Raw genomic sequence first — 20,200 nt, 5'->3', positions numbered from 1 at the left:
GTCAACGGTCTAGGCGCCCAGAGGGGATCCGAGCGTCCGTATAAGTGAATAAACTTCGCGGATAAAGTTTCAACGAAAGATCGTCACGTGAGCACCCGGAGAGGTTCTAGACACTCGGAATGGACCTATATAAGGGCCTTCGACCAGCAACTTCAGAACATCATCTGCTACGACTTTCATTCATGCACGGTGCTCCAAAAAAGCTCCTACGACACTGTAAGCTCCTCCGACAACCAATGATCAAAATCTATTTATTTCCTATGTTGTCGGTAACATTTTCTTATAATTCTTGTACTTAAATTTTATAATCATTCGAACTATTAATGAATTGTCTAATAAAAGCACTCGACAAGTGCATGCCTTAAAATAAGAGTCATCAAATACTCCAAACCAAATAAAAAATTACTTGAATTAACGCTTGATTTTTCTTTCTCCATATTCTATATTCCGCTATGTAACTTATTTTCAATCGAAATTTGTGAAGATCACTAGGCCCGAGCATGTTTAAATAGAATCCCTAGTGAAAATGAAACGATCTCTACAAGAAAGTAACATAAACGACATTTTGAAAATACAATAACTTCGTTAAACATCTATGATTAACAACACATCACAGATTAATTCTTGTCTGTCACTGAAAGGAGAGTAGAGTAGAATGATTCAAGAGATGCATCATATGCGCCAGAATAAATCCTTGGCGGCATGGATTCAACAAACCCATAGACCATAATCTGCCTCAAGCCAGGACCATGCCTGGATATTCATCTCTGGAGGAGAATTGCTGTCCCTATTAAGCCAAACCACAATGCAACAATCAACCAAAATGCTGGGCTTTTTGGCAATTCAGAAGGCTCGCGCCAATTAAGGAAGTCACCCCAATAGTTATCCGTCAGTGGCAGTTGGTTAGAGTTTGATGTCTTCCTTCTTTGTTCTTGGTCTTTAAACTTGTCGCTCCAAGTTCCGGCATACCTATGCCATGTGCATCACAGCAGAGAAAATTATCATCCATTGCATGTTAGAGTTTAAAAAATTAGTCATTGACATTAGCACAATAAAGTTGCAAGCATAAACTTGGATGAACATCAAAACTATATTAAGAATCACGGGATTTTGGTCATCCAAATTGAGAAAACCTCCTCATGACTGATATTACTTTCTTCTGAGCAGAGTAAGCACTAAGCTAGTTAAGACGTATGGTACAAAGGGGATAAAAATTGTGGATCTTAGGCAAATTGCTGATGATGCCTAACTTCATCACAGAACAATAGTATGCATTCTATAAACATCTTAGCTTAGCTTGTCCAGAAAAGAGAAAGCTATGTTTTCAACATTCAATTCATACTCAGTAAATAAGCATGTAAATAAACTACTCAGGAATTAAACATGATTAGTTGAACAATAAAGTAATACATTATATTGATGACAACATAGAAAATGCTAAAGAAAAAACCGGCATGGGCTTTCAATTATTTTACATTATAAATAAGGTGCTCAAAAATCCCCAATACTTCAAATCAAAATTGAATTGAAATGAAAGAAGAGGTGTGGTTAAGCATCTTTTCATTTATTCTCAGTTTAGGGGTATATCAACTTAAGCCATGAAGGATTACATGCATAGTTATCACAAAAGGATTGGAAGCTGCAGTTCTCCCCCGGTTTAGCCAAAACTGCCACCATTCAGAGTCAGGTTGGCAAAGTATCGAAATGGATTGAGCATCAACCCAGGAGTGACTTTGGGTTATTGGTAAGAACAGTGGGTCAAAGATCGAACCACATATCAAAACCAAGAATCCTCCTGGCTGACTTCGCTGACAAAACTGATGTAGATTGAACTAAAGCAGAAGGATAAACAAGAGAAATCCTTGAAATAAACTACAAGAACATAACAAAGAATAGATTTAGCTAAAGCAAGTAAGCAATGTTATCTGATAGATTTAAAGTGACAAGAAGTAAAGATGTTATATACATTCTCACATATTTACATGTATCAAGGTTTAAAATCACAAGTTGTGCCAAAGTTTTAGTCTCTAACCAAAACAAAAAGGTTTCAATACAATATTATACCATGACAACAACATGGTTTCAATGCTTATATTTTAGTTGTAATTGTTTTGTTAACTCCAACACAACTGGTTATCGATATCATACATCTACAAAATTCACAATAACATTTTCAATGTCATTTAATTGTTAATGGCCAACCACTTAGAATTTGAATCATTTGATGCTGATTTTGTCTCTTCATTCTCACATGTTGCTGGACCTTTTAAGAGCATTTATTTGACCAATTTTCAATATGTTCAGTTGTACTAGTGGATGTTCATCAGCTTGCCGTACTGTTCAAATTTGTTTCTTACCATCTTTTCATGCTTTGGTCAGTGTAAGTTCATTTTTCTTGAATAATTTTCAATTGTTGCAACAGTTTATCTTTTCAAGCTATCTCGATCCCTGGCTGTATCAAGACAATTAGTTATCATCTCAATTAAACATCCTCTATGTATTTCAAATGCATGAACTAGTTTGGCTCTGGACTAGTGCATCAGAACATCCACTCGCACATGGTTATTACTTGCTTTTGTACTACTCTTTTTCAATTTGCTTCTATTGGATTGACTGTGTTCTTGCACTTGTTGGAAGAATTAAGTTATAGATTGTAAACCTTCCACAATATGCCTTATCCTATTTAGTTCTTCTACCTGCTAATTCATTCTTTTGACCTTTAATGGTCCTGCTCCGTACAATGAGATGAACTTAGGGTTGGTTGTTGAGATGACTGAAGGAACAACAGCATTGAATTCAAATAATAGAAGTTTTCTTTAACTTGGTGCAAAATGACAAATGTGGAATTTGTAGAATTTTTCCTAAGAGATACTGATGAAGGGGAGCCTTGGTGCAATGAATAATTTACTGCCATGTGATCTTGAGGTCAATAGGTCATGGGTTTAAGTCGTGGAAATAGCTTCTTGCAAAATGCAAAATAAGACTGCGTACAATAGACCCAATGTAACCCAACCTTTCTCCGGGACCCACATTGGCGGGAGATTCATGCATTGGACTGCCCTTTTTCCTAAGAGATATTGATGCAAACAAGGTTATGGAATCCATCTTACTGCGAACTCCAATCTCATCTTATGCACTGGTTTACCAAAAGCTATACTATTAGGTACAAACAATTTTTGAATTTAACCGTATTCTTCAAAATTTTCTAAAAAGTGAAATGAAATGAAACAAATTTAACCGTCTACAAGTTTTTCAAAATTTAACCATCTACAATCCTATCAAATGAAATGAAACATATTTTTCTAAAAAGTGATTCCTCAAACTTGAGAAGAAAAAAAATAACCTCATAAAAGATGAAACAAAATATATATATATATAAAGACATGTTTTGGAATTCCTAGCGAGCATTAACTCATGTAATCTTATACATCACTTTTGCCATCTTCATGACAAGGGCAATCAAGGTCTCCTATAAGCAGCCCTAGCATCTCCCCTTTTACTTTACTGCAAACAGACTATGTGCATCATCTCTATTTAATATTTAATCCATTCTCAATTTTTTTTTATTATGATTCATTGTTCGTTACTCCAAATAACACATGTTGCCTTCTTAAGCAATCTTCCTCCTGCTCCTAGTCACAAATGCCAAGTTGCTTTTTGCCACCGCCTCTAATACAATGTCCGGTAAGCAAAGCAACCATTCTCATTTACAATCCATTGCAAAATTCAGAGGAAGAGGAAGAGGAAGAAGAAAAAGGTGAGAGAGGGAAAGAAGAAGAAGAAGAAGAAGAAGAAGAAGAAGAAGAAGAAGCAAATGAGACGGATCTTCTCGCGTGCTATGTCGAGAGTTGTCCACCTCTCTGCCTTGTTCACCTCTCATGAAGAAGTATCTCTTGTTTCTCGTGGCAGTCAAAATGAAATGTTTTGCTTATGTTAACCATCATGGAACAAAACTTTTCAACTCTGATATGCTTATATACTTTTAACACGTACTAAATTAAAAACTAAATCATCTACACATATCAACAAGACTTTATAGTGTGATTGCAAAATAACTTGCTAGCATGTTAACTACACCATTAACTAGATTAGGCATGCGCACATGGAATCCATCAAACCATATGTGCTAGGATCTCTTTGATCCATGATGATAGATGTGACACAAGAACATAGCTAGGAGGGATCACAACTAAGAAACGGTATCATAAGCAAAGAACTCACAATATCACATGGTTTGGCATGAAAAAAGAGAAAGGTAGAACCTAGATGGAGAAATGAGGGGAGGAGAGAAGGGGCAGAAAGATGAGGGGGGAGGCCACAACCTCTCCCTCAAAGGAATATCTTGTTAGAAAATCATAAACTTAGAAAGGGGACTGAGATGCCATGTCAAACTTAGAGAAAAGAAATATTGTATTGCCTTTATTAGTGGAATAACAATTAGAAAGGCATACATAAGAATATACAAACATCTATAAACCTAAACCTAAACGTCTACGACTAATAGTACTCAAATGTGCAGAAATCTAAGCAATTTCATCTTCCTAGTTGCAAAGCATGAAGAGAGGCATTGCGAATTTCATGGTTTGAAAGCTCGTACTGTGCCAAATGGTATAGTCGAAACATATCGTTTCAATAAATTACCAAAATTTGATACTAATGACACATGTAATCTATCCTATGATGTGTCAATCAACAACCACAACAACCAAGCCTTATCCCACTACACCCGAGTTTTGGAGATATAGCGGTCTTTGCCGAGACGTTACAATCAGACCTTGCAACATGTTCCTTCCCGGGAACAATCTAGCATTAGCACAATAGTTTAATAGATCAATTCATTAAACATTTGTCATTGTTTTAACGTTGGCTGGCAACATAACGTCCTCCTTTATACAGGCTTGGAATTGGCCATGACTAATTTGTCATGGGCGGAGTTCTATGTTGTGTCAATCATATTAATAAATATCATGTCATGGTGACACCCAACACCCCTTGATATACTAAAAACTCGCCAAAATAAATTAAAATATAACAACAATCAAGCCTTTATTCCACTAAGTGGAGTGGGCTATATGTATCCTCCTATGTCATTGAGTTTGATCCCCTACTATACCCTCATCTATATTTAAATAAATTTTATCATATTTTATAATTGTCAACCAAGTTTTCTTTAATCTTCCTCGTTTATGGATTTTTCATAATCACACATCGCCTAATTAGGACATTTATTAGTCACTTAAATACATACTTATACCATTTTAAACACGTCTCTCGGAGTTGTCCCTCAATAAGCACAACCTCGACTTCCTCTCTGATATTCTCATTTTCTATCATGTTCATTCTTATATGACGGCACATCCACATTAACTTCCTATCTTTGCAACTCTCATCTTCTACTCGTATACTCACTTCATAGTTCAACATCCAACTCCTTATAACCTAGCAAAAATAACCGTCATTTTATAAAACATTCCTTTAAGCTTTAAAGGTACATTACAATCACAAAAATCACCTAATGCCTTCTTTATTTCAATAATCGCTCTTATATCATATGTAAAACATTTCTATCAACCCCTCAATCCTTTTGCAAAAATGATCCTAGATTATAAATAACTTTTCATCATCGTAACAATTGTCAAACTATGTCTAAGACTACTAAATTTAAATTTCATATATTATATATTGTCTTTACAAAGCCTAAAATCTACTTTAATATTTCTCGCCAATATTCAAACTTAGCATTTGCTTTTTCATGTATTTCATCAGTCAAAACAATATCATCTGCAAACAACATGCACTATAGGGTACGACGTTAAACTCTATTTGCTAAGTTAAATTAAAATAATATTTTTTATTTTTTATAAATTTTATGTATAATTCATTAGCAAAATTGTACCATTCTAGATGGGACATAAAGTCCAAAGTTAGCTATATAGTTGTGTTTTTTCCTTATTTTTCATCTTCTTCCTCCTTTTTCCTTCAATTCTCCACTAATACTATACATTGAAACACTAGTACAATACAAAAATAGTATCATTGAGTTGAACTCCAATACAATTTTCAAGAAACATTCTTGTCCTAAAGAAGATATACGATAGATCTCCTACAAGAGATTAACATCCTTTGATATAACCTTATAAAAACTCCAATTATCTAAAATTATAATTTATGGTTAGATTTTGATCACTTCTTATTATTTAAGAAAATTTATTTTTCTTGCAGTTACCAAACTAGATGTATTTTTTCCGAATGGAGTTGTGAGCTAGCTAATGTAACAGCACAAGAAGTGTTATTAAGACGCAACAATAGAACTGTAGCAAAAAAGGTGATTACACTCACCCCATCTAAGGTTATGTGAAAGGAGATAAATTACGGGTCTGCTTATAGCCGACCGCCAAGTGGCTAGAGGATGGGAGGAGTTTTTCCTTGAGGGCATGAGCCCGCCAAGAATTGATCTCTGCCCCATTGTAGCAACTCTGTCACTCTCTAGCCAACTAGGCACCCTGTGGGGACGGACGCAACAATAGAAGTACTTTAATAAATTAACTAATCTACAACATTAATGACTTTCTCATATGTCGATAATGCTAGATCAAAAATTGATATAAAATCCACCCTAGGGTTCTGCACATATATTAGAGGCAACCTTGTAAGATGAAAAATTAAGAAAAAAATTGAAATATCTATATTGTAAACGAGCAATGGTTAAATTATAGCTGTGGTGCTCAGAATTATAAAAATTGCTGATTCAGGTTTAAGTTAAACTTGCCCTGCTTCAGTTTGTGAGTTGCTTATTGAATCAATAAATTGTTATTAATTTAATTCTCTTATTACAAATGAATGATGGTAAAACCACGGAAGTAGTACTCAAATTTTATGAAAGTAAGTGATTCAAGTTTCAATTCAAACTTTTACTAATTCAGTTTGTGAAAGAAGTTGGAATATATTTGAACTTAAGAGACGAAAATTTGACTAAAAAAAGGTTTAATGATCTTAGTTTCTTCATTACAATTAAAGTTGCAAAGAAGGTATTGTTCATCTCCTAGGATTTTAAAAAATAATATTAATATTCTTTTTTAACTTTTGTTCTTAATGTATCTAATTATTTTTTCTTGTTAAATGTAGTTTTCCAAAGAAATGTCATAACTGATCCCATTGTTTTGGAAGATATGAGACATGGCTGGTGAATGAAGATCCTTATCCATTGAATAATTATAGATAAGCATACATTTAAATGTCCAGTAAATGGTATTTAATTTTACATTTTTTAAATCTAATATTTCATTATCATTTATTTGACCTTAATAAATATGTAGATGAAACTTTTACTTTAAATGACTTCGACATAAATGACAATGCATCAATAGACACCAAAGCGGACATGAGGTCTGTCTAGACTAACTACTCATCCTCCCGGATCACCTAACCATCCAGGATCCACTAGCCCTCTGATGATCCAACAATTTGTCTACACATCCTACTTACTCCCACTCAAACTGCACAATTTGCTCAAAATAGAAAAATATTCATATTTCTACAAAATTTTCTTTATAAAAAATTCTTTGGAAAATTTATTACATTGACAAAACATTATGCAAACAAACAGACCCTTAGTTGGGATCCATTTTGAGGATCTTTAGGTATAAAATTGAGATGTTTTTTTAAATGAAAATCAAAACCTGAAGATTCTTACCCCTTTGTCATAATTGTTTGTTATACTAAACTGAAAACTGGACAGTTAATAATTCATATATCTACCTGTATTCATGAGTTCTAAAGCATCCTCCAATTTTAGAAGAAGAAACGAGGATTGTCCTGCTTGCACTGAGTTTAGAGACACGGTTATCATAAATAGCAGTCTCTTTGATTCCCCCACATATAATATTCTGCTATGCCAGAATAGTTACCCAGAGAAACATATCAACACCATATATAAGTACTTCATGTAAGGATTATTATTTGTCTATCATTAAGGTCACATAAATGCAAACGAATCAGTGTCTTATGAAAATCTAAATAGTAAACAATAATCATGAGATCATACTCACAAAGTCAAATGCTTATGTGAAGCAAGTAGGTTCATAGTTAGTCTTGTACAAGCTCAGTGTTAAAGGTATAAGATGTTATAATGGTGGCAGTAGCATTGTTTGTAGTCAATGCAATATTCCAGTTTGAAAAATTGTGGATTATCTAACAAGAATATCAGCCTGTATACTACAACTGCAAAGAACAGCAAAAATCATTTTACTTTGGTTATCTTGATAACAAAAAGTAAATGTAAACCTGTTTTGAACAACAAATAATATATATTGAAAGCAAAATATATGGTATACAGCAAACTAAAGAAGATAAATAGATCAAATATGTCAGGTTTGCATGAAAACCCACCGGTCATAACTTGATCCAATTAGTGGTATTGTGACCATCTCATCCTTGGATATCTTAAGCTTTGGTGCTTGCAAAATATAACGGAGCTCAGCAGCCTGACGTCTAATACTGACACTCGGATGTGACTTCTCCAACTGCTTGTACAAGGCAATGCAGTCTCTATGACGGTTGTTGGCCTCATAAGCCATTGCAAGCCATATCTGAATCTGCAATTATGCGCACTGAATTAAACCACGTGAACAATTACGATTAAACTTGAAACCATTCCAAAACAGACAATTTATCCATGTATGCTTATCTTAGTCTATCAAAAAGATAATTGAGTCTTTGACAAGAAAACTGTCTTCTTCAACTTCTACCAAAAGCCTGAATCTAGGATTTACACATTTATATGTTAAGTAATTGTAATCAACTAACAATTTTAAAAGTTTCCTATTTCGCTACCTCACCACCCAAGAGTGTCGGCCCCGGGACGATGGTAAGAGCAGCCTCAAGAAAATCAATGGCCCGTGAATACATCCCCTTTCCATAGGCTTTCTGCCCAAGTTCAAACATCAGTTTGGCGGTTTTCCTTCGTTCTGCCTGCTCTTTGGCGACCTAGTCACAGAAAAATAGAGCAAGAACAAAATAACCAGCATCGTTCTTTTTTCTAGTCAATAGCATACAAAACCACGAGTATGACGATATTAAGCAGAAACAAACCGACGCAGTTCAAGATATGTCGTTGGCTTAAGGTTTCAGGATTTTACAATTGCGATCCAAAACACTAACAAAAAATTTTTAACCAAAAGTCTGGTGGAAAAGGAGGAACCTTTTCGAGCTCCCTTCGGACCCTTTCCCTCTTCTCTTCCTCAGTCTCCTCCTCATCCCCTCCGGCGCCTTCCGCGACCAACTCCTCAGCGCGCTTCTCAAGCTCCTTCATCTCCTCCAATTCCTTCAGCCGGCTTCGTAGGTTCTCCTCCCAATCGAGGCTCTCATCATCATCCTCTCCATTTCCACCGTTCCCCGAGTAGCCAGTTGAAGCTGCGACCTTGGACAGAGCGCTCCTCCGCCGTCGACGGGCCATCATAGAGGAGGCCGATGGTTCGCCGGAGGATTCTGCCGCATCGTGGAACCCCATGGCCTGAGCAGCCAAGGGAGCCGGGACAGCGGCGGGCTCCTTCCTGGTAGGGTGCGACATGTGCAATTCCGGAAGCCAACCCTTGCCGCTAACGCATCCACCGTGGAAGCGTTCGGTGGCCATGGCGACCCTGGTCGAGCTCGCATCCACCAGCAGCGCCACGTTACCTAGGAGAATCGTAGCGGCCATTTCCCTTCTCGCGTCTCGGGAGCAACGAGAGCATGGAGTCCAATCGACCAGATATTTGTATCATTTGTGGACTGTTAAAATCAGCGAACGACCTCTCACTACGGTCAATTCTGTACGGGGGCTGTAACTAAAATGAATTAAAATTTTAAAATGATTATTTAAATTTAATTTGATTTATTTTTTATAAATTTAAATTTATTTGAAATTTGGTTTGAGTTTGATTTATTTAAATATTATTGAGCACTCAATTCAAATTTGACTTGAGATTAGTTTGAGTTTGGTTCGAACTTAGTTTGAATTAATTCGCTCGCGCTTGATTTATTTAAATATTATGAAGCTCTCAATTTAATTTTTTTTATTACTTGAAACTTTTATTTATTTGATTGAACTTTATAATTTATATTTATTTTTTTTATTGTTTACGTAACTTATTAAAAAGAATTTTATTAATGAATATGGTTCGTAAATGTTGTTCATGAATGTAATTCACAAAAATTATTCATGAACATTGTTCATGAACGTTAACGAACTAAACACATATGTGTTCAAGCTTATTTGTTTAACTTAACAAGTTTGTTTGTTTAATTAATTTTATGTATATTGAACGAAAATAAATAAATTCTTACCAAACCAAATACCAAACCTATTAATGAACATTTAATTCATTTACAATCTTAAGAGCATCTACATCAGCTATTCTATCCAAAGATTTTACTTTAAATTTTAGATAGGGTAGTTAAAAAATCTTTGCATCAGCCACCCTATCTATTCTCTAAATTTAAATTTGATGAATAGTGATTCTCTAAATTTAGGGAATGAAAACTCTACCCTAAATATATAATAATATTTCTTTTCATTCTCTCTTCTTCTACTCATTCTCTCTCCTTTCACCCATTCTATAAATATAATAATAAAAAATAGAAGAAAGAGAAGAAAATAATAAAAAAATTGAAGATAATGAAAATTTTAGAGTAGTTGATGTAGTGTGTAGTGAAAAATGATTGTCTAAATTTAATATAGTGAGTTATTTATCCTAAATTTTAGATATAGTGATAGGAAAATTTATATGGATACTCTAACGATCACCCAAATGACTTTTGCATACACACCCTTCACCTTTTTTAAAATCATTATTAGTCCTCTGTGCCATCCTCACAAATGCACTGAATAACTTGTGATTAAAAAAAACTCTCTGCTCAATGGTCTGTGTGGGTTTGAATTTTTTAATTGCCATTCAATATTCAGGTTACCTCAATTAACTTAAGAATGATTAGCTTAGTCTATACAAATATTATCAAGATAAATCAAAAAATATTTACAGTAAATCTATTAACCTAATATTTTTAAGTCAATTATGTTAGATACAAATAATCTATTATCGGAGATATATAAGGTATTAACTGAATTTAAACAAGTCTGAATTAAATTCAACTTATGAACGGATAACTCAAGATGTCAGCAGAGGCTGGTTTCTGTTACGAGCCGAAGAATTGTCGAGCAAGAAGATCGGCTGAGCCACTAATCTGTATTCCCAAGCAGGCGGATCGGCTGAGAGGGTAGGTCGGCCAAGCAGAGGTCAGATCGGCCAAACAACAGATCTGTGTTGTCGAGTGGGCGGATCGGCCAAGAGGGCGGGTCAACCAAGCAGAGGACAGATCGGCCAAGTAACAGATCTGTGTTGCTGAGTGGGCGGATCAGCCAAGAGGGTGGGTCGGCCAAGCAAAGGGTAGATCGGCCAAGCGGAGGACGGATCGGTCAAGTGGAGGGTGGATCGACCGAGCGGAGGGCATATCGGCCGAGCGGAGGGCGTATCGGCCGAGCGGAGGGCAAATCGATCGAGCGGAGGGCGGATCGGCCGAGCGGAAGGCGAATTGGCCAAGCAGAGCGCAGAGAGACTGACCGGACGAGCTGACCGAGGTCTGCGAGAGTCACGGTTTCCTTGAAACAGATTCGCCCCCACCTCCGGCTATACTTCGAGGCTTATTTGAGTCATCTGCATCTGTTACACGACAGCAAAAAATTTACGTGGCAAAATATTGGTTATTCCACTTGGACAAATTTTGCCCCAATCGGTCCGACATTCGGCATGCGTAGATCGTGTCCACAGACAAGTCAACATGGTTCAGTGCAATCTAGGCCCTGGATTTACACCCCTTGTGCATCCACGCGTAAGAGAGAGTCTCTCCCCATACATTTGTTCATATTCTCAATACATGTGAATCAATATAAATCAACCAATAAACCTTAAAACTCCCAATATAAAATTAAAATCTCATTCATAATGAAACTTTCTTCTTCTATCACCTCAACTCCACTCACATATTTAACAAACTGTATATTGAAAAAATTATCTTTTAATTTATCGAAACAATGACTCGATATTTAAATTTTTAAAAAATTAAAAAAGTATGCTATCGCTTACCATTATCCTAGGACTCGTGTAGCTCCTAATTAATATTTCCAAAAGACTCTCAATGACAATGCACTCACTCACTCACTCAATCTTGTATTCATTCTTAGAGGATCAACACCTCTAAATCAACGTAATATCTATAAGTCTCTCTTAGTTGATCGACCAAAATAGGACCCTTAGTTGACCAACATCCAATGGATAACCCTTTAATATGAATAAACATATTCATCGATCATTTGTTAATGTGAAATGATTATTTTTTTGTTAGGACCCAAATTAGGATGGATGGCTTGATAGAGGAGGTGAATAGTGATTTTATCTACCAATGAATTCTTTCTACTCTTATTAGCGTCGTAGCAAAGTCACACAAAATAAGTTATGTAGCTGAAATAATACAAACATATGAGTTAAAAGCATAGAAATTGCTAACGCAAATATAGAATGTGGTTCGGAATTCTTATTTTCATAGGGTCTATGGCTCGTCAATGAATCACTCCCAAAAGTTTACTGTCTTCCTCTTTGCAAATAACTTCTAAAGGTATGAAACCTCTTACAACATAAACTACACCGAAGGACTAAAGAAGAAGTGTAAAGAATATAGGTGAAATACTCAATAAAATCTAGAATATAGGTTAAATTAATATTTTAAAAATTAAGATTGAGTAAAAATTATTTTAGGATTAATTAAAATCTAGACATAATAATTAGGATGAAATAGATTTAAATTAAATTGAATTTACTTTATTTTGAAGAAAAAGATTTTTCATATATTTAAGGAGGAAAAAGAATAATAAAAAATTAAAAAGAAATTTATTTAATGTATTTAAGGATGATAATATTTTTTAAAAAAAATATGGGAAAGAAAGAGAAAGTTAATCATTAAAATTAAAAATAGAAATTAATAGTTAAGACAATAAGAAAATGAAAGAAAAAACTCAACGGCCTCGCAGTCATAGTGGTCTTACTTGCGCGATGCCTCCGTGAGGCTCGCGTATGCCTCCAGCGCGATGCCTCTGTGTGGCCACAAGGCTTGTGCGACGCCTCAACACGCCTTGGGGCTCAGGCGACACCTCCGCAAGGTGATGGGGCATTGCGTAAGGCCTCACTAGGGCGTTCAAGTGGCAGGGCCTTGCACAAGGCCTCACGATGTGTGTACAGGTGTTGGTGTCGTGATGGTTAGTGGGCTAAATGATAAATTCCACACATTCTACTTGGTATAGAATGAGATTTTAAACTATGGTTCATCTCCTTTAGTGCGTACAGGGCTCGCGCAATGCCTCCAAGCGCGATGGGGTCGGGCTCAAGCGATGCCTCTGCAAGGTGGTGGGGCATTACGTAAGGCCTTTGGGCTTGCAGGCGGCAAGATCTCGCACAAGGCCTCACGAGGTGCATACAGGTGTTGGTGTCATGATGGTCAGTGGGCGGAATGATAAATTCCACTCATGCTGCCTAGTATGATGAGATTTTAAACTGTGGTCCATCTCCTTTAGCTTGGTTGCACTTCAATGCTCCTTATCCTAAAGTCCATCAATTTCTCCTACCATCTTTCTCCGATCTCCATGAACCTTGAGTCATCTAGTCATCAACAAGCTTGATCACACCAAGTCTCCACGAGTATCCTGCTCAAGTCATGCATTGTTGGCGCAATCATTTTTTGTTTGGGGTGCAATCATGCCTTGTATATGGAGTTTCGCTGTTTGAAAGTATTTAAATTTAGATAATTAATTGATCTCACTTGTGTGGTAAGTGTACAAGAAATATCCTTGGAGGTCTGGAGACCGACGCAAAACAGGAGAAGTCTAAGAAAATTGGAGATTGGATTCTTAGCGAGGAGAAATCCTCATAAGTAAGAACATAAAAGTCTAACAAGGTCAAAAACCAAATTATTAGCAAAAGTACAGAGCCTGAGCAGATAAGGAAATCAAATGCATTGGTGGATGAAAATCCAAAGACAAGGAAGCCATGCACTAATGTCTAGGAACACGAGGTTTATCTAACATGAGATACTTGTAAGACGAGAGTATGAAATTAGGCATATTTCGATCATTAGAATGGTCGAAGATAGTGTCTCGGTCGATTTATACACTATAGAATTTAAGAGGGTTTGTGGTTGTAGGTTTTGTTGGTGCAATCGTCTTCGGGTCAACGTTGTACAGTTGATTAAGCTCGAGTTGGCTTGATCTTGAATTTCGATGTTTGATAATATGTGAGAGAGAAGTCAAGTAGGTCAAGGGAGAACTAGACAATTGATTGGGAAAGTCCTAACTGGAGGTTAGGCTACAAAAAGTCCTAACTGGAGGTTAGGTAACGGGGAAGTCCTAACTGAGTAAGGCAATGAAAATCGAGTTAGGAACTAGGCAGTGGAAGTCATAGCAGAGCTAAACAGTGAAGACCTTGTTGGATCGAGATCGCGCTAGAGGGGAGGGGGTGAATAGCGCTCGCGGAAGTTTCGTTCGTATCGGAATAAAAAAAAACAAAACGCAGCGGAATAGATAAAGAAAACAACACAAAAGACACAGGTCGATTTTACTTCGTTCAGAGCCTAGGGCGACTCCTACTCGAAGGCCCGCGATCCTTGATCGCTTCCGGTGGGCAACAACTATAAGTTCAAAAGTATACAAAGATGATTTACAAGTAATGCAGTAACTAATCTTATACCGACAATGGAAAATACTAAATTGAAGCTTCGGGTTGTAGGTGTCGAGTTGTAGCACTTCGGGACGAGTTCGTTAGCAGCTAAATGCAGAAGGAAGACTTGAATGTTGTATCTTCAAGCTGCTGGTCGAACCCCCTTTTTAAATGTTGTTCAAGGCGCCTTAAACAAGCTCCAAGGCGCCTTGAATAGGCCGAGTCAGCCGCGGAGATGAGGAGCGAACTGGTCGAATCTTATCACAAATTCAAGGCGCCTTCTACTGTTCACAGGGCGCCTTCATCTGTTCAAGGCGCCTTCCACTGTTCATCAAGGCACCTTGAACAGCTTCTCGCAGCCAGCTCCAGCCTTGCACCCGAGGCGCCTCCAAGCTCCATGAAGGCGCCTCGGACACTGTTCATCCGAGGCTTTAGGTTGCTTCTTTGCACCTGCAAGATACGTTAGTCCCAAACACTACCCTGCAGCACAAAGTTAGCACATAATACAATAAGTATGATAAATGAAGTATTGACAGTCTCCGAACTGTCCGGGTCTGACTTCGGATTTCCTACCGGAAACCCTAGGTCGACCCGACGCCTACTGTTCCCTCTACGGGGAACGCGTCCTCACCTACTTCACTCAGGAGATTTACCTGTTGCCAGTGCGATCCTCCAGATCGACTGGACTTTTGCTCAGCACTCGACGCTTCCGGACTTTCTGCTGGACATCCGCTTCCCGGCCAGTCCAATCTTTCACCTGGTTCGCGACACCAGGACTTTCCACCTAGGGTTACCACCCCCTAGGACTTTTGCCTGAAGCCATCGACCTACCAAGACTTTCCGCATAGGGTTACCACCCCCTAGGGTTTATCCCTTTGCCTAACCGCAGTTAGGACTTTCCTGAAACACTCATTCAACATGTTAGATACAAAACATCTTAACTTTGAATTCTTTACCATTATCAAAACACGAGTTCGATCGTCGGATGCTTCCCGCACCAACAATCTCCCTCTTTTTGATTATGGCAACGCATATTCAAAGTTAAGTAAACAAACGAATAGATAACCATTTAACACAGGCAAATTTGCTAATTATAGGTGAACACATTAACCAAAGCAAATTTGCTAAACTATATGCTCCCCCTTAACTATTGCTCCCCCTTCATTATTTCTCCCCCTTAATTGATGCTCCCCCTTTTGTAGTAATTTAAATTTGAATTTTGCTACTCTCCCCTTTTACCATATATCAATAACAATAATAGACTTTTGAATAACTAGATACTTAACATTCATTTCTTATTTATAGTTAAGTGAGAAGAGGTATCTTTTTGATAAATTTTAAAGGCTAGGAGAAAAGTCATCTTTGAGGGTAATAAAAACAACTTTGTAGGAATTTACAATGTTAGATTTCAAAGTTAGCTAGGCTCAGCAAGGATTTGAGCATTTAAGATTGTAACTTAGCTTAGATCTTTAGAAGTATTGAATTTTAAAGCTTGGGTTAATAGTAAACAACTTTGTAGGAATTTACAATGTTAGATTTCAAAGTTAGCTAGGCTCAGCAAGGATTTGAGCATTTAAGATTGTAACTTAGCTTAGATCTTTAGAAGTATTGAATTTTAAAGCTTGGGTTAATAGTAAACTTAAGTTTGAACAATATTTAAATTTGGTTTAGTTTATTCATTCAAATTCAGTTGGTCCTTAAGTCCAAGCATGAGTTATATTCAATTAACTTACTAGGTATCAGAGCCCTAAAGATCAAAACATGCTTAAGCAGAAAAATGAGTGTACTTTTCCAACTGTCTAACCTTTAGCTACTTGCTGACTGCCTATAGGGCAACAGCTTTCACATGGTTAGTCAAGTCAAGTTGATTTGGTCCAGTTAGATTTGACTAGAGCTGGAAGACTCAACTTGATTAATGTATATTGCGTATTTAACGCCCAGACTCATGTCGATGCACAGATATAAGCATTCTTGAGTCCAGGCTGTACCCTATGCATCTCACGTCGTTCTGTCTTTCAAACACAATCAAGGTAAATCTAGGTGTTTGTGAGATGCTCTGGCTTAATTCTAGGGGAACATGATTTCTAGGGGAAAACTTAGGCTAATTCCAGAATTTTGAAAAATCTAGGAAATTGGGAATTTTGAAAATTATTTTTCCTAGAATTTGAAGAACAAGATAACAAAATGAGACACCTACTCTACCCAACACATTCCTATTTGCCTTCTAAGTGCACTGAACTCGAGTTCAGGTAAGGGTTTTGTAAAGATGTCAGCTAGATTTGATTTGGACTCAACGTGGTTGAGTGCAATTTCACCTTTAGCTACATGATCCCTTACAAAAGTGGTGTTTTACCTCTATGTGTTTAGTCCTGGAGTGGTGAATATTATTTTTGGTGAGATTAATTGAGCTGATATTATCAATAAAGATTTGTATATTTTTATATTCTAGTTGGTAGTCTTTTAACGTATGCATCATCCACAACAGTTGAAACGCACATTCTCCTAGAGCTATGTATTCAGCTTCTGTGGTGGATAGAGCAACACAATGTTACTTTCTGCTTGACCAACTTTGTAACGACCCGCCTTCTAATGACTAGGCTATAAGGCCGATCGTCACATTATGCCGTGCTAAACTATTCCCTGACCATTACTAAAGACATATGCGGAAGCTGGACTAATTAAAATTTTACTAAACTACTGACATTTCTTGGTTCTATACATGCTAAGGGAGGTAAACTAACTACTCATAACATGTTTTACCTTCCCCATGGCCAAGGAACTGAACTTAGACACTCCCCCACTGATACCAGGTCTCCCAATCTATCCACGGATCGATTGGAATAGTCGGATCGATCCAGTGATCGATCCAGCCGGCTACTGTATGCAGAACATAGGTTGGATCGATCCAGTGATCGATCCAGCACGCTACTGTGCTCGGGCAATATTCTGAATCGATCAGCTGATCGATCCAGATTGATCAATCGATCCAGTGATACATCCCAAAGCCTTCTGTTCGCGACGGAATTGGCTGGATCGATCGACCAATTGATCCAGAAGCCTACTGTTCGCGAAACCAGGTGCCCAGTCGATCCTTCGATCGATTGGAAATTCTCGAATCGATCAGCTGATCGATTCGAGTTTCTGATTCCGTGCCAAAGGTCTGATTTAAGCACTGTTTCGTGCCCCAATCACATTACAAGTACTAAAATGACTAGGAAACACTCTAACGACAACAACTAACATTCTAACAACATAAAAGAGGGGTTCTAAGCATAATAAGGTGCATGGTTAACTAATTCATAGCGATTAACACACTGAAGTGCGAGATGATAAAAACACTGAAAAGTTCTAACGTTTGAAACAAAGCTTGCTAAGGTTCCCTAAGATCTCTACTCCAAGTTCCTGCCCACACACACCATCTCTGCATTGGCCTCCAGCTTCCTCTGCTAGTCCATTTTTCCCTTACCTTTATCTGCAGTATAAGGAAAATAGAATCTGTAAGCTTAAAGCTTAGTAAGAAACCGACTACCTCACTAAAACATGCAACGATGCAAACATGCTTTTAAAGAATGCTATTTGAAAACATGTACTGGCATGGAATACTATGGTTGCAAGCATAAACTGAAATAACTAAACATGCATACTGAACATGGCATGGCAACTAATCATATGAATCAATAAAGATCACTGAACTGAACATATAATAGGCTAAACTGTAGCTAAACTGATACTGAATTCCAACTCAACTAACATAACTAATTTGAGCTTTGAAAACTAATTCATAATAAGTGAAAATACATAATCATGCTGTTTGGGCCCGGCAACTGTACTTGCTGTGCGCGCATCCCTAACTAAACCCGGGTTTGCAAGTCCCGAATTTAGTAGGGTTAACTAGGTTATCTAAACCTAGGGACGACTGTGGGAGTCCAACCCAATGGATATCTGATCCAGTACAGTGCCACTGAAAATAAAATACTGAATATAGCTAACTGTTTTAACTTGCTGTTTCTAGGTTATCTGAACCTAGAGCTAGGTTGTCTGAACCTAGAGGCGACTGTGGGAGCCCACCCATTGGACCGTAGTCTCATATAAACTATAATAAACTGATTTACTGATTTAAATGCTCCTAATGCATTTAACTGAGCTATTTAAAATGCCTAATTTGCATTTTAACTTAACTAGCTATTTTATCGAACACCTAGTGTGCCCCAACTCTCCCCTCTATTAGGGAGACCACTTCTAGGCACCCGACAACGTCTAGGAACCCCCACTGAAGAGGGAATATGTGTCCGGCCCATCTAGAAGTACTCACTAAATCCCTAAATCTGCGAGGAGGGTCAAATTCACCCTATGCGTCGATAGAAACAGCATATAGCTAAACTAGTGCGTATAAAATCAAACGGAACTACTTATACTGCAGGTGAGGGGTTTCTTACTTTGTGTGCTAGATTTCTTACAAATCTAATCGCTAGAAATTCCGGTGGAGATGACTTCTCGACGATTCGCTCGCGTCCACGTGCTCTACTCGCGGAGGGGAACGTCCTTGTGCTGAAATTGTCGCCGGAAAGTGACCTTGGGACCCTAGGGATGGAACCCTAGTTCTCCTTGTGGTTGGCGCCGAGAGAGGGAGGAGAGGGAGAGGTGTTCGGCGTGAGGGTTTGGAGGGGAAGAGGTTGCTGAACCAAACTCCAAAATAACCCAAACCAACTTAAGTTTTTAATTTATATTAAGTGGCTAACTAGGCCCAACTCAAATATAAATATAAATGTTTCCCTTCTCTTTCAGCACGGCCTTGCTGGGTTCACCGGTTCTAAGGCTAACTAAAGGTTTAGCGGACCCGAGAGGTCCCGGGTTCGATTCCCGCTTAAGTCATTTTACTTTTCTATTTATTTTTGCTACTTCCTATACTCCAAAAATTCCAAAAAAATATCTAATAATTCCAGAAAAATCATGGAATATTCCTAAAATAGTTTTGAGAATTTTCGGGCGTTACAATCCCCCATACCTTATAAAAAGTTCGTCCTCGAACTTAGAATAATTCTGGGTACTTCTGTCTCATGCTGGCTTCTGTCTCCCAAGTTGCTTCTTCTGCTGTGTGATTGTGCCAAATGACTTTGACTAAGGGTACCTCCTTGCTCCGCAATTTCTTAACTGCTCGGTCTATTATCTGAATAGGCCGACTATCATAGCTGAGGTCTTCGCGGATCTGTACCGACTGGGGCTCAATCACCTGGGTGGCATCTGGGGTATGCTTCTTCAGCATAGAGACATGAAATACGTTGTGGACAGCTGACATTTCCTGGGGTAGCTCTAGCTCATATGCTACCTTGCCCACTCTTCTGCTGATAAGGTATGGTCCCACATATCTGGGACTAAGTTTGCCCTTCTTCCCAAAACGCATCACTCCCTTCATGGGAGCTACTCTAAGGAACACTGTATCCCCGACTGAAAACTCTAAGGGT

The 20,200-nt window shown here is 37.7% G+C and overlaps 1 protein-coding gene across 3 annotated transcripts; it reads right to left on the bottom strand.

Annotated features, from left to right (window-relative positions):
- Nucleotides 1-549: 549 nt before the first annotated feature.
- Nucleotides 550-9,757, bottom strand: LOC122051097. Of its 3 annotated transcripts, XR_006131321.1 has the most exons (5): nucleotides 9,200-9,757; nucleotides 8,833-8,985; nucleotides 8,389-8,594; nucleotides 8,049-8,220; nucleotides 933-7,886 (listed from the first exon to the last, which is right to left on the bottom strand). XR_006131321.1 is itself a non-coding variant. In XM_042612048.1 (4 exons), exons 1-4 carry the CDS (start codon nucleotides 9,695-9,697, stop codon nucleotides 762-764), a joined length of 1,065 nt encoding a protein of 354 aa, XP_042467982.1. In that variant the 5' UTR covers nucleotides 9,698-9,757; the 3' UTR covers nucleotides 550-761. The 3 variants fall into 3 exon arrangements, 2 of the variants coding, with proteins under 2 accessions (XP_042467982.1, XP_042467983.1); XM_042612048.1 differs by lacking the exon at nucleotides 8,049-8,220 and having other exon boundaries at nucleotides 550-969; XM_042612049.1 differs by having other exon boundaries at nucleotides 933-8,220.
- Nucleotides 9,758-20,200: the final 10,443 nt, after the last annotated feature.

The sequence above is a fragment of the Zingiber officinale genome, chromosome 3A, assembly GCF_018446385.1.
Source record: "Zingiber officinale cultivar Zhangliang chromosome 3A, Zo_v1.1, whole genome shotgun sequence".
Taxonomy (NCBI): Eukaryota; Viridiplantae; Streptophyta; class Magnoliopsida; order Zingiberales; family Zingiberaceae; genus Zingiber; species Zingiber officinale.
The sequence above is the reverse complement of the archived record's forward strand: the minus strand, read 5'-3'. Positions and strand labels throughout refer to the sequence as shown.

Excerpts from the sequence above, each read along its gene's own strand:
- LOC122051097 (XM_042612048.1), bottom strand. The coding sequence starts at position 9,697 with ATGGCCGCTACGATTCTCCTAGGTAACGTGGCGCTGCTGGTGGATGCG. Across the intron at positions 8,986-9,199 it reads TCCGAAGGGAGCTCGAAAAG|GTCGCCAAAGAGCAGGCAGA; the intron begins GTTCCTCCTTTT and ends TTCTGTGACTAG. Across the intron at positions 970-8,388 it reads ATTGGATCAAGTTATGACCG|GTATGCCGGAACTTGGAGCG; the intron begins GTGGGTTTTCAT and ends CACATGGCATAG.